Source organism: Podarcis tiliguerta (assembly GCF_965153285.1).
Source record: "Podarcis tiliguerta genome assembly, chromosome: 1".
Lineage (NCBI taxonomy): Eukaryota > Metazoa > Chordata > Lepidosauria > Squamata > Lacertidae > Podarcis > Podarcis tiliguerta.
In genome coordinates this window covers 90714179-90725098 of record NC_139534.1, presented here as the reverse complement: position 1 = coordinate 90725098, position 10920 = coordinate 90714179, and the positions used below count along the sequence as shown (strand labels likewise).

Below are 10920 nucleotides of genomic sequence, written 5' to 3'. Positions count from 1 at the left end.
CCAGAAGCCTACACAATATTCCAAATGTGGTTGCACCAGAGATTTGTATAATACACACCATTTATAGTTTATTTTTGTAGCTGGGGATTCTTAGATGTCCCTTATACAAAAGCTTTCTCATGTTGCTTGTAAAGCACTCTGTCAACATAATGAGTCCCCTGTCTGCAGAATTGTTATATCAAACAGATTTATTGTTATATATAAGAACAGGGGGGAAAACAATCGGCCACACACCCGTTATCTGATAAGGCACCTCTTCCGAGCAACATTCTCACAGCTTGCTGTGTTCTTCATCTTGTTTTCCATCGAGGTGTTTGCGAAAGAAGGTTTGAATCTGACCCCATGCATCCACCTGTGCTGCGGCATGAGCCCTGGGCTCCCCTCCCCAGATCACTGGTCTGCCCACCAAGAGATGCATTGAAGCTGCACACATAGGAAAATACGGAGGCTCAATATAATGTCCTGCTCCAGGATAGCAAATTATCTCAGGTTTTTCTTTTCCATGAGCCTGTAGCCGCTTGGAGGCTTCCACAGCAAAAAACTCGCTCTTAAAGTTGTGGTCATCTTGGCCTACGATGAAGAGGAAACGCCCTTCAGCCTTCTCCAATGGAATAAAACTTTGGCGATCGGGGCCCTCAAGTGGGTTGTTCATGACATCCAAAATGTCAGCAACACCAGACTTGTCAAATTTGACCCGCTCTGAATTGAAACCAAGAGGTGGAATGGTGATGTCCTTGTAGCGCAGTGTCGCAGCTATATTGGCCACAGAGCTATTAATAGTGACTGTAACAGTGACACCCTTTAAGAAAGAGGCCATAGAGATACACAGGTCACCACCTTTTGAGTGTCCCAGCAGTCCAATTCCTGGACCTTTAACCTAAAGAGAAAGAAAGAAAGAAAGAGGTGAAATGAAAACAAGATACATACAGTATGTGCCCCTCCCCCCCCCACATGACTAAGCTGTGGGCAAAAGCTCATGCTGCTCACCCTTAGTTTGGCAAAAGAAAAAAAGCTGAGCTGAGGACCATTTCACATTTCTGAACAATTTATCACAGTGACTGCCCAAGGCTTGCCTGCTTTGGTTAATCTTTGCAGTAAAAAATGGAGAAAACTGTTGCTGTGGACTTTAACCTTCCAGTGTTTTTTTATTCCAGGAGCTTGGCACAAATAATGAATTTAAAATATTAGTGCAATAGAAGTAAGCATGTGATGATCAGAGTTCAGCTCAGAGAATACTCTCAAATCAGCAATTCAACAGCTCCCAGAATAAGAATACTATGGAATATATACTTCTGCATATACAGTGGTACCTCGGGATGTGAACGGGATCCGTTCTGGAGCCTTAGATGTGCTTCAAATGTATGGTGTGGTTCTACACACAAGACTTTCCAGTTTCAAATGTAGCACCCTCAGAAGCTTGCTATTTTTGTGAAGGCTGTCCACATATGGCCCTACCTTTGGATGTTTCAGCATATAGTTCAGAGCTTCTTCAAAATACTCCAGATGAAATTCCTTCATATCTCTGGGAAGATCTTCATAAGCATAATAGGCCAATGCTAATGTTACAAAGCCATAATTGGCCAACAGACAGGCTCGGTATTCTGGAAGTCCTCCTCCAGTTCCTGAAATATCAATGATTCCAGGAAAGGGACCATCACCTATAAAAGACAGAACGAAGTTGCATTATCTTTTTTAGACTTCTTTAGAATTCACCATATTGAAAAGAAAGCCTAGCATGGAATCACATAATTTTAGTTTTGGAAGGGACCTTGGAGATAATTTAACTCTTACCACTTGGGTTGAAAAGACCCTTGTTGATGACTCTCTTTAATGGCTGGATCCTTCATAATACACTTTTCAAACCTGTTCATATTAGCAGATCAAAAGCAGAGAATGAGAGAGTTTGGAGTCTGAGGTGCCAGTGAGTTGTTGTTGTTGAAACAAACCCTCGTTTCCAGTGAGCAAGGCTTGCTACGAAATACAAAGGAATAGGCAAGGTACAGGGCTAGCTCAGCACCATCATTAGACACAGTAGGACAAATAATCAATTCTCTCTCTTTACACCTTTTAGCATGGCCCCGGCCGGGACAACTTCCGCCTCACTGTATTTGTTAAGTCTTTTAAGGTGCCACCAGACTTGTTTTATTGCCAACAAACTTCTGCAGCTCTTCCTTAATTGTGGTTTTTTTTGTTTGCTTGCTGGGTGCCATATCTTTCTCCCTTTCTGAGCAGGAAGAAGAGGAACCAGTTTACTACAGGATGGAGAAATCCAAGGTGCCCTTCCAGAAATCGTTCACCACAACCACGCCCATGATCTCTCTGAAACTAAGCTCCTCTGCCTGGGACTAACGAGCTCTTTGAAATGCAACAACACGTGGAGGAGCCGCAGCTGGCGTTGGCTCACAAAAAGTGTGCGGGTGTCAACGACACGAAGCGCAGGAGCGTCTAGAAGGCCTTAAGAAGGCCAAGCGCGGGGCCAGAGTCCGCCACTCACCCGGGGGCAGGAAGAGGGTGGCGCGGACCCGCCCGTCCCGCACGGGGATCCTCTGGACGCCGGCGCGCAGGAAGCCCCTCTCGTGGGCGCCCTTGGCGAGGACGCCTCCCGCGAGGCCCTCTCCGTGTCCCTCGAGCACCTCCAGCTCCAGGCTGAAGGGGCGCTGCACGTCGCGCTTCACCAGCCGCCTGAAGGGCTTGCGCGGCTTCAGCGCCCACAGCAGCCCCATGGGCTCCAGGCCGGAGAAGCTGCCGCCCTCCAGCGCCGGCGAGCGGCTCAGGTCCAGCTGCCCGCTGCCGTCCGCCCGGTAGAGCGCGAGCGACTCGAAAAGCTCCCCGCCCTCGTCCTGCAGCGACGCCCGTAGCGTGACCTCTTGCTCGGGCCGCAGCCCCGACACCGAGATACCCAGCGGCTCGTCGAAGAGGCTCCGGCCGGCGGGGGAGAAGTCGATGCGGGCGTCCATGAGGGAAGCGCTAGTGGAGGCGGCGCTCTGAGCGGCTCGACTTGGGCAGCTGCCGGGGAAGCGAAAGACGCAGCAGGGTCTGGGACGCAGGCGGAGTCCCAGGCCGCGTCCCCAGAGCAGGCGCACTAATGAGGCCATGGCAGCGGAACGAGCTGTCAGCCTCAAGCAAATCAAGCGGTGACGCTACGTCTCGTGGTTTCAAATTACACAACAATTGTTTGGAAAGGAAATTCGTTTGGGGCGGAGGGAGGAGGCTGCCCTTCGCACAAGGCCTTTCCCCCTTCTGCCAAATGGTCACCGTGCAGTCCGAATCCACCGAGTCCTCTAACTCCTTCATTTAATTCAATGGGGTTCATGGGCGTAGCCAGGATTTATATTGCGGGTGAGGCAGGGTCGATGTCAGGGGGGCCATAACCGAGTTAGTTAAGTATTTCTATTTATTTACTTGATGGGGTGGGGGTGGAAGTGGCAGCTTGCACCCCGTGCCTCCCTTTGCTACGCCCATGGTGGGGTTTACCAGTTTTAGATCCTGAATCTGAATGGATATCTTAAAATTTAGAAAAAGTTGTTTATCCCTGAGGTGCAGGTGTAAGACTTATCTCTCTGTGTGTCTCTCGTTTGCTTTCCTATTGATTGCCATATATTGATTGCCATATTTGTTATATGTTGAAAATTAACAAAATACTGGTTTCGGAGGAAAAACAAAATGGCCCCTCGCTCCCCACAACCAGAGTGCTGCAGCAACTCGTGATAAAAATAAAAAATAAAGAGTAGGGAACTCCAAATGTTAACATTCATGTTACAGGAAATTCATGTTGTAAACAGCCAGGCAGACATATTGTCAGGACAAATGGCAGTGAGCAAAAGTTTGCCTTCTGTATTTATTTCATGTAATGTATAATAAATGTCAGTTTGATGCACCCAACCTGAAGCATTCTGGAGATCTTCGACTAACTTGAATGCTGAAAACTTGTGCACTCTAAGGTAGTTCAATAAATGTTACTTCACTAGCTTTATTTCTCTCCATGTTTAAAAAAACCAACAACAACTTGTGAAACAGCAGGTTTAATACCAAACAGCCAAAGGGGACTTAGCTTGGCAGCTCTATTTAAAATCAACAAATCAAAATTGACAGAATGTGAGTACATCATTTGTAGCCTGGCAACAACTGTACACAAGTAGAAGGGAGGTCTGAAGAGACGAGAATCTGATTTCTAATGTGCATGTATTTGCGATGTGCTCCTGCTCCTACAAGAGCAGATCTGTGAAAGCCATTCTGAAAGGTTAGTACAAACTTTTCAGTCTTCATAAAGAACAAGAAAAAGAAATACCCTGGAATCCAAAGAAGCAGGGATATGAAATTGGCTGAAGTTGGGAGCGGTTCACATAAAATCAAAGATTCTTGTACAATATTGCAATGTATATTTTCCAACTTAAACTTAACAAAAGATTGCAGAGAACAAAGAAGGTGACTGCCCACAGTGGCTTGTAGTAATTTAATGTAGAGACCTAAGTTCCTAATGATTGTAATCACAATATTTTAAAAAATGATTGTTGAAAACATTTCCATACAGTAGCAGGAATTAACGTAGCATATTGTATAAATATTACTGTATTTTCTCAAGTTTAACACTCACCTTTTCTGGCCAAATTACATTGTGAAAATTAAGGGTGTGCATTAGATTTGATGGCACATTTACACTGGCCAGCAAATACATTTTTTGGTTTCAAGGTTTTGAAAATTGAGGTGTGCATTAGATTCGATGGCACATTAGACTCAAGTAAATGTGGTATGTTCTGAAACATGTATGTTACTTTAAGAGAAGACAGCAAAAACATTTTGGGGCACCTTAAAGATTTACAGACTGGCTGTATGATTAAGAAGTAAGCCCCATTAAGGCTAGTGGGGTTTCTTCTCAGGTATAGATTGCAGCCTCGTTGTGGCATAAGTGTTATGAGAGGAAGTGAGCACTAAAAGAGGAAAGAACAGGGTTATAAACTAGGATAAATGCATAATTTTAATCGATAAAATTAATATTTAATGTAGTTAAAAATTCCTAATAACTCATCATGAGCAAGTTTTCTTTGAACCATAGATCCTTAAATTATTCCAGCTCATGTATTCCAGGCAGAAACAAGTCCTGCAGGGTGCAAAGCTGACAGCAATAACATTTGCAAGTAAGAAATGTTAATAGCACTTCAGATTGGATTAAGGAAAAGCAATATTTGTGGACAAGAACTGACAATGTCAAGTGCACAATAATAGGATAGAAATCTTACCTCTTGATGCAGAAAGGGATAACTATTGTCAGCACAGTGCATGTTGTACAAGTGTAATAGTCACTGGGAAGAAAGAAAAATATTTTTTGTTTGTGTGCCAGGGCAAGTTATGCTTGGTTTAATATCAGAGATTCACAGCGGCATCCTAATGACATTTACTTGGACTAGGACTTTTTTTTTTAAAGCTAATGCTGCCGTAGCTCCAGCAGCTTCAGCAGAGCAACACAGACAGGGTGATTTGTAGGTTGTACTGTAGAGTAATAGGCTTTTGAAGCAGTATTTCTAGGATCCCAAGTGCCGACATGACATGAGTTTTAACCCATTCTTGGTGACAAAGAGGTGACACTAGACTGGTGAAGCAATATGATAACAGAGTGAATGATAATTTCCCACTACTCTCTTTCTGCTTATAAAGAGCCAGAAGTAGAGAACAGCAGATGGGCTTCATTTTGTCTGCCTTGAACAAGCCTTTTCAGATGAGATCTTTCCCAGTTTGCATCTGTATTAGAATTGTGTTTAAATAGGTTTTTTATTGTTGTTTGATGCCCTGGGTTTCTTTGGTAGGAAGGGTAAGATATAAAATAAATCATGCATGATAGCATCTCCTCCTCCTTCCACATCACATTGCATCCACCACCAAAGGTAAATAGGTCATCATGGAGATACCAGCATTCTGCAGTGATAGCCTGTTTGGGGAAGAATTGTGGTGTTGGGTGTTTGCTTGAATCAGGCTTCCTCAACCTCGACCCTCCAGATGTTTTGAGACTACAGTTCCCATCATCCCTGACCACTGGTCCTGCTAGCTAGGGATCATGGGAGTTGTAGGCCAAAAACATCTGGAGGGCCGAGGTTGAGGAAGCCTGGCTTGAATCTTAAAAGAATGGTCTTTTACAATCTGATAGGGTTATTTATTTTCTCTCTGTGGTTTAGGAAAAGCTTGAGTGTCCCCTCAGAAAACAGCGGGATGTCTGTTTCTTTACACAGCCGTTAAGTCTAACTTCTAAAGATTTATGAAAAGTTAGCCACTAGTGAGGAGCCTCACCAGTCTTGAAAGGATGGAAATACCAACTTTTTTCAAGAGCAAAAATCCCTTCCCCCTTGAGTCTAGTCTGAAGGCCAGAGTTGACAGACACAGCTTGCCATCTCGCAAGGCAATGCTGTCTGCAATGAGGGCAAAAATGCCTTTCATGTACCAGAGAGATGTTTGTCATGCTGAAGAGCACTATGCAGAATACCGGAAACAATGCCTCCAGAATGCAGCCAAGAACCTATATTTTTCTAAGGAAGCTGTTTACCACAGAGGGGCAATGCTTCAGTCCTTTAAGGACTATGACCCCAGGGGATTGTATGATTTTTCCAGTGTCATTCAGAGAAAAGAAAGTGAAAATGTTGTTTTTAAGAAGCAAAGGCGACCAAGTAGGCTCAAACCTTTGAAGAAATTACAGTCTCTGGAAATGAAGCCAGACACGCCTCCTCCCAAGGAAACCACTGCTGATGTCCCTGTCTGCATGGAAGAGCTTATCTGGAAAGCCAAGGTAGAAAGCACACTTTCAGAGCCAAGTCTCCTGGTACCTATTCCACCTCCTCCCCCTCCTCCTTCTTGTGAACCTCCTTACACACAGGCGTTCCTGACAGAACCTCATGAGATGTTAGCAGACTTGACAATCAAGAGGTCAAAAGCAAGACCCCAGGGCACCACAGTCCATGAGCCAGAGCATGGGGACCTGAGGTGGGAAGGAACAATGTTGATGAAGTTAAACAAGGCTACAGCTCAATTCATTGTGAATAATCAGCCCACCTGGGGAGGCTGGGTTCAGGGTAAGCCACCGGGTTTCAAGAAGCAAAAATATAACTGGGAAAGCATCAGGTATGTGCTTCCTGATGAAAGTGATGTGGAATTACTGGATCAGATCCAGGCTGAGGATACAGTAGCGAAAGGTCAGATTCAAATTCAAATAGATGAAGAGAAGAAACCGGAGACACCTCTCTCTGCTTATTATTACAGGTAAGGCAAATAAATACCTGTTTTACTGGAGCATCAAGGTGTGTTACATTTAGATGCTAATCTCATTATTTGGAAACATGCCTCATGGGATTGTGATCTTAGGTTTAGCCCTTTATACATTTTTGCAATAGAAGCTGCTCTTTCCCCTCACTTTCCAATCCTCATTTGAAGGATGATGGGACAAAATATGGGTTTCTGTGACACCCCAGTGAGGGCCATTCTATGGGTAATTAGCTAAGTAAAAATACACAATGTATGATAAAAACAGTTACAAAACAGCCTAAAAATTAACAGATGAGTTTTTAAAAACGCAAAATGGACACATATGGCAGAAAGTTACTCATCCAGCTGGGAAAGCTGGTCAGAACAAAAATGCCTTCAGTTGCTACTAGATATTGCAAATATTTGTTGCCCTGCTCTGAGTTACTATGGAGCAGCTTTCTGAGATCTTTGGAGCTTGAAGGAGACTTCATTATCCTGTATCAGTTTTTTCAAAGGGAACACAGAATCAGTTATTTGAGCACAGTCTGTTTTGTTCAAAACCACCATGGTGCTCTCAGAAACCTACTTAGCATCCACCAAGGCGTCATAATGTTTTTATGCATTTTTTAATTGATGGTTGCCTTCTTGGTTGGGGAAGGTGCCTGTTTTTGGGGAGTGGGCATTGCTTGCTTGTTTTACTGTGTTTTTTGTGGGAGGGTATTTTAGTTGACGGGAGTGTGTTGCTTGTTTTGGGTGGAGGCACTGAACATTACTAGTTTTTCTTCTGTGAAATTGGTGTTTTGTGGTACCACAACACCTTCTCAGAATTCCAAAAAGGCTGAGGAACCCCTGCATTAAAAGGATGACCTGGAATAGAAAAGAAACAAATACAGGGCCAGGATAAAACTAGAAAACTATTGTATATATTCGTACCCCACCTTTTTCCCTGACAGGGACTCAAGGCAGCTTACCAATAAAATAAGACCAGCCAAAAACATAGAAACAATTAAACATTAATAGAATTAAAACTATCAATAAATACAGAAGAGCACCAGCCCTTTCATTAAAACAACCAATTCCCACAAGCCTGTTGGATTAAGAATGCGTTCGCCTGCTAGCCTCAGGTTCTCCTTTTAATAATCAAAGGTAGAGTAAAGTAGGTCACAATTCAGTAAACTCTGTCCTATTTGCAAAAGATCTTACGGGAACTATACTCTGAAGGAGGAAGAGTGTCAGATAAAAGGGGCAGTAATTTCTAAATGAAGCATTTACTACATTTGCTATTCTGTAACCCTCCCTGGGGGAAAAATAAGAAATGTAGTATTATCAACAATGCTGCTGGTGTAAGCTGAGGTTGCTGAGATCATGTATATAAAATGCTTTAAGGAACTTGGCAACAGCAGTTATTTTTGTATATATTGGGTCTATACAACTTATGGCCCCCCAAGCCAACTGTGCCTGTATTGAGTGGTGTTTCTGCAGACCCTGGCAGACAGCAAAGGCATGTGATTCACTGAGGCTGCGGCTTCAGGGATGCCAACCAAGCAACCAAACAGAAAAATACCGGTAATTGTTTGGTTTTTAGGGCAAGTGCCAAAAAAGCAAGAGGCTAAGTTGTTTCTCCACCATCACTCCAGATCCCCCCCCCTCCCTTTTAAGATGGATTCTTTGCAGCTTTTACAAATACTTAGCACTGGGCACGTTGTGGGGGGGCAGAACTCTGTTTTCTGTCAGGTCGCACTGAATTTGGTCTCCAAACTTGCCTGAGACCAGTGCTTTTTTTCTTAAAAAAAATGTTTAGGGGTACTCTCATTTTCCTACTCATATTGAAATACTGCCCCTCAGTGAGGCCAAACTTAGATTCACAAAATGTTGAGCATTATGCTTACCCCTGCGTCCCCCCAGAAAAAAAGCACTGCTTGAGACTGCTAACCTTTATGGCAGCGTGGCCCCCCTCTGGGCTTTGCCCAAGGGCCCTTCCCAGGTACCCAAATTCTTTACTTCAAGAATTGACAACCCTACCTGGTAGGCTTCCATATGTGTGTGATGACCTGCGTTCTTGTTCTGAGTGAATTGCAAATTGTACAGTGCTCTCAGCTATGCTTCTCATTTCGCAGGGGGCCATCTTTCCACATGAGAGGGCGTGGTGTGGAAGATTCAGTTGATATAAACAAAACTGCGGATGAAATATCAAAGAAGGATCTCAGACATCTGGCACGTACTAAACTTCGAGAACGGCTGAGCGCCCGGGTTGGAAAGTACTCATACACTACCCAGAATGTGTTTGAACAAGAGCTCTATTTTGGTAGGTAGAACTATAATTCCTTTTGCTTAGCATTGTATAGATACAAATGATCCAAGCATTATTTGGATCCAAGATTACTTGCACAAAGATCAACTGCATTGGATCAACTGTGGGATTCATACAATCACATACAATCTGGTGATGCTTGGTAGCCTGTGCATATCCTGTTATTTTTCTGCCATCCCATCCTAAGTTGCTCCCTGTCAAATTTTAAAATATTATATGTACCTGAGTCCAGGAAAATTAGGAGAGAACTATTTGTATGCACTTGTTTTGTGCGTTATTTCAGTTTTATTTTATTTTTATTCTCATCTACCTTTAAATATCTCGGCAACCTGTGGAAGGCTGAATTATAATGACCAGACTATGGCCTCCCTGTAAGCTTTGTGAACTCCTCAGGACTCCCCCAAGTCTATTCTAGAGGTACAATGTGATGCACTCCAAATGTTGTGGACTACTTTTCCCATGAGGTCCAACCAGCATAGCCAGTGGTCAAGGATGATGGGAGTTGCAGTCCTCAACATCTGGAGGGCATGACATTGACTATTCTTGCTGTAACCCCTACACCACACTGCCTTTCATATGCCACCTTAAAGTTCTGGGCAACAGGAACTAGATCATCCCTATCTAGTTGTGGTTTCTTTTGTCTTCTGTGTGTATTTAGGGTCAGCCAAAATTGTCCATCAAAAGACCAAGAAGGATCTTATTGTTATGGATAATCATTATGAATATTATAAACAGCTCCAGCAACGCTACCCAAGACCTCCAGAGGTCTGGAGCTTCATGCCACCAAAAAAGACAGGTAAGAGGCGATTACGTACCATACTTGTTCCACCCCACAGGTCCAAGTACAGACTGGGACAAAGAATTGACTGATGCACCGAAGGATTCAGCTGTAGGGATTCCAAAGAAAGAGGCACAGAATACCAGAGTGATCACTTCTAGGGCTTTAGGATAAGAGACATGTCAAAAGACTTACATACAGCAATGCAGGATTCCTTGCCGTGGTTCTCCACTCTGTCTTAGGGTGACTAGGAAGGAAAGCAGCATGGGAAGGGGGGGAGGCAGATGGAGGGAAGAGGAGGGGAGGTGGAGCAGAGCAGGTGGACCCTGATGGCCACAGAGGAACTCACCAACGGTGTGTGAAAGGCAATGAAAAGCAAATCTTTTGAGTTTCTGGTCTATGATCTCTCCTGACTTTGGAGGTGTTGAAACAGCTCCTTGCCAAGAACACAAGGGAGCCAAGGTACACCTCCAGCTATCCAGCGTATTCTGAGATGGATCACTGCTCCTGCTCTCTAGACAGGGAGGGCCATGTTAATCTTTATACTGCATTCTTCTACCTTTCAGTGGGAAGCTCCCCTCCCCTCAGTTATCCCCTCCACCTCCAT

The 10920-nt window shown here is 44.0% G+C and overlaps 2 protein-coding genes across 6 annotated transcripts in view; one reads left to right on the top strand and one right to left on the bottom strand.

Moving 5' to 3' along the window:
- Positions 1 to 170: 170 nt before the first annotated feature.
- On the bottom strand, positions 171 to 3962 carry LOC310657778 (acyl-coenzyme A thioesterase 1-like). 2 transcript variants are annotated; one of them, XM_083398864.1, is made up of 3 exons: positions 2495 to 3962; positions 1456 to 1658; positions 171 to 877 (listed from the first exon to the last, which is right to left on the bottom strand). In XM_083398864.1, the coding sequence occupies exons 1-3, from the start codon at positions 3093 to 3095 to the stop codon at positions 272 to 274; spliced, it is 1410 nt and encodes a 469-aa protein (XP_083254990.1). In that variant the 5' UTR covers positions 3096 to 3962; the 3' UTR covers positions 171 to 271. The 2 variants fall into 2 exon arrangements, with proteins under 2 accessions (XP_083254990.1, XP_083254991.1); XM_083398865.1 differs by lacking the exon at positions 2495 to 3962 and adding an exon at positions 2065 to 2089.
- Positions 3963 to 4137: 175 nt separating this feature from the next.
- HEATR4 (HEAT repeat containing 4) overlaps positions 4138 to 10920 on the top strand; it is a 35152-nt gene continuing 28369 nt past the window's right edge. The window contains exons 1-5 of one of the 4 annotated variants that reach the window (XM_083398238.1): positions 4142 to 4240; positions 5072 to 5135; positions 6168 to 7242; positions 9342 to 9529; positions 10194 to 10331. In XM_083398238.1, the coding sequence (XP_083254364.1) occupies positions 6293 to 7242; positions 9342 to 9529; positions 10194 to 10331 (1276 nt within the window). In that variant the 5' untranslated portion in view covers positions 4142 to 4240; positions 5072 to 5135; positions 6168 to 6292. Of the gene's footprint in view, positions 4241 to 5053; positions 5136 to 6167; positions 7243 to 9341; positions 9530 to 10193; positions 10332 to 10920 lie in introns of all 4 variants that reach the window. The other 3 variants (XM_083398236.1, XM_083398239.1, XM_083398237.1) reach the window with 3 other exon arrangements.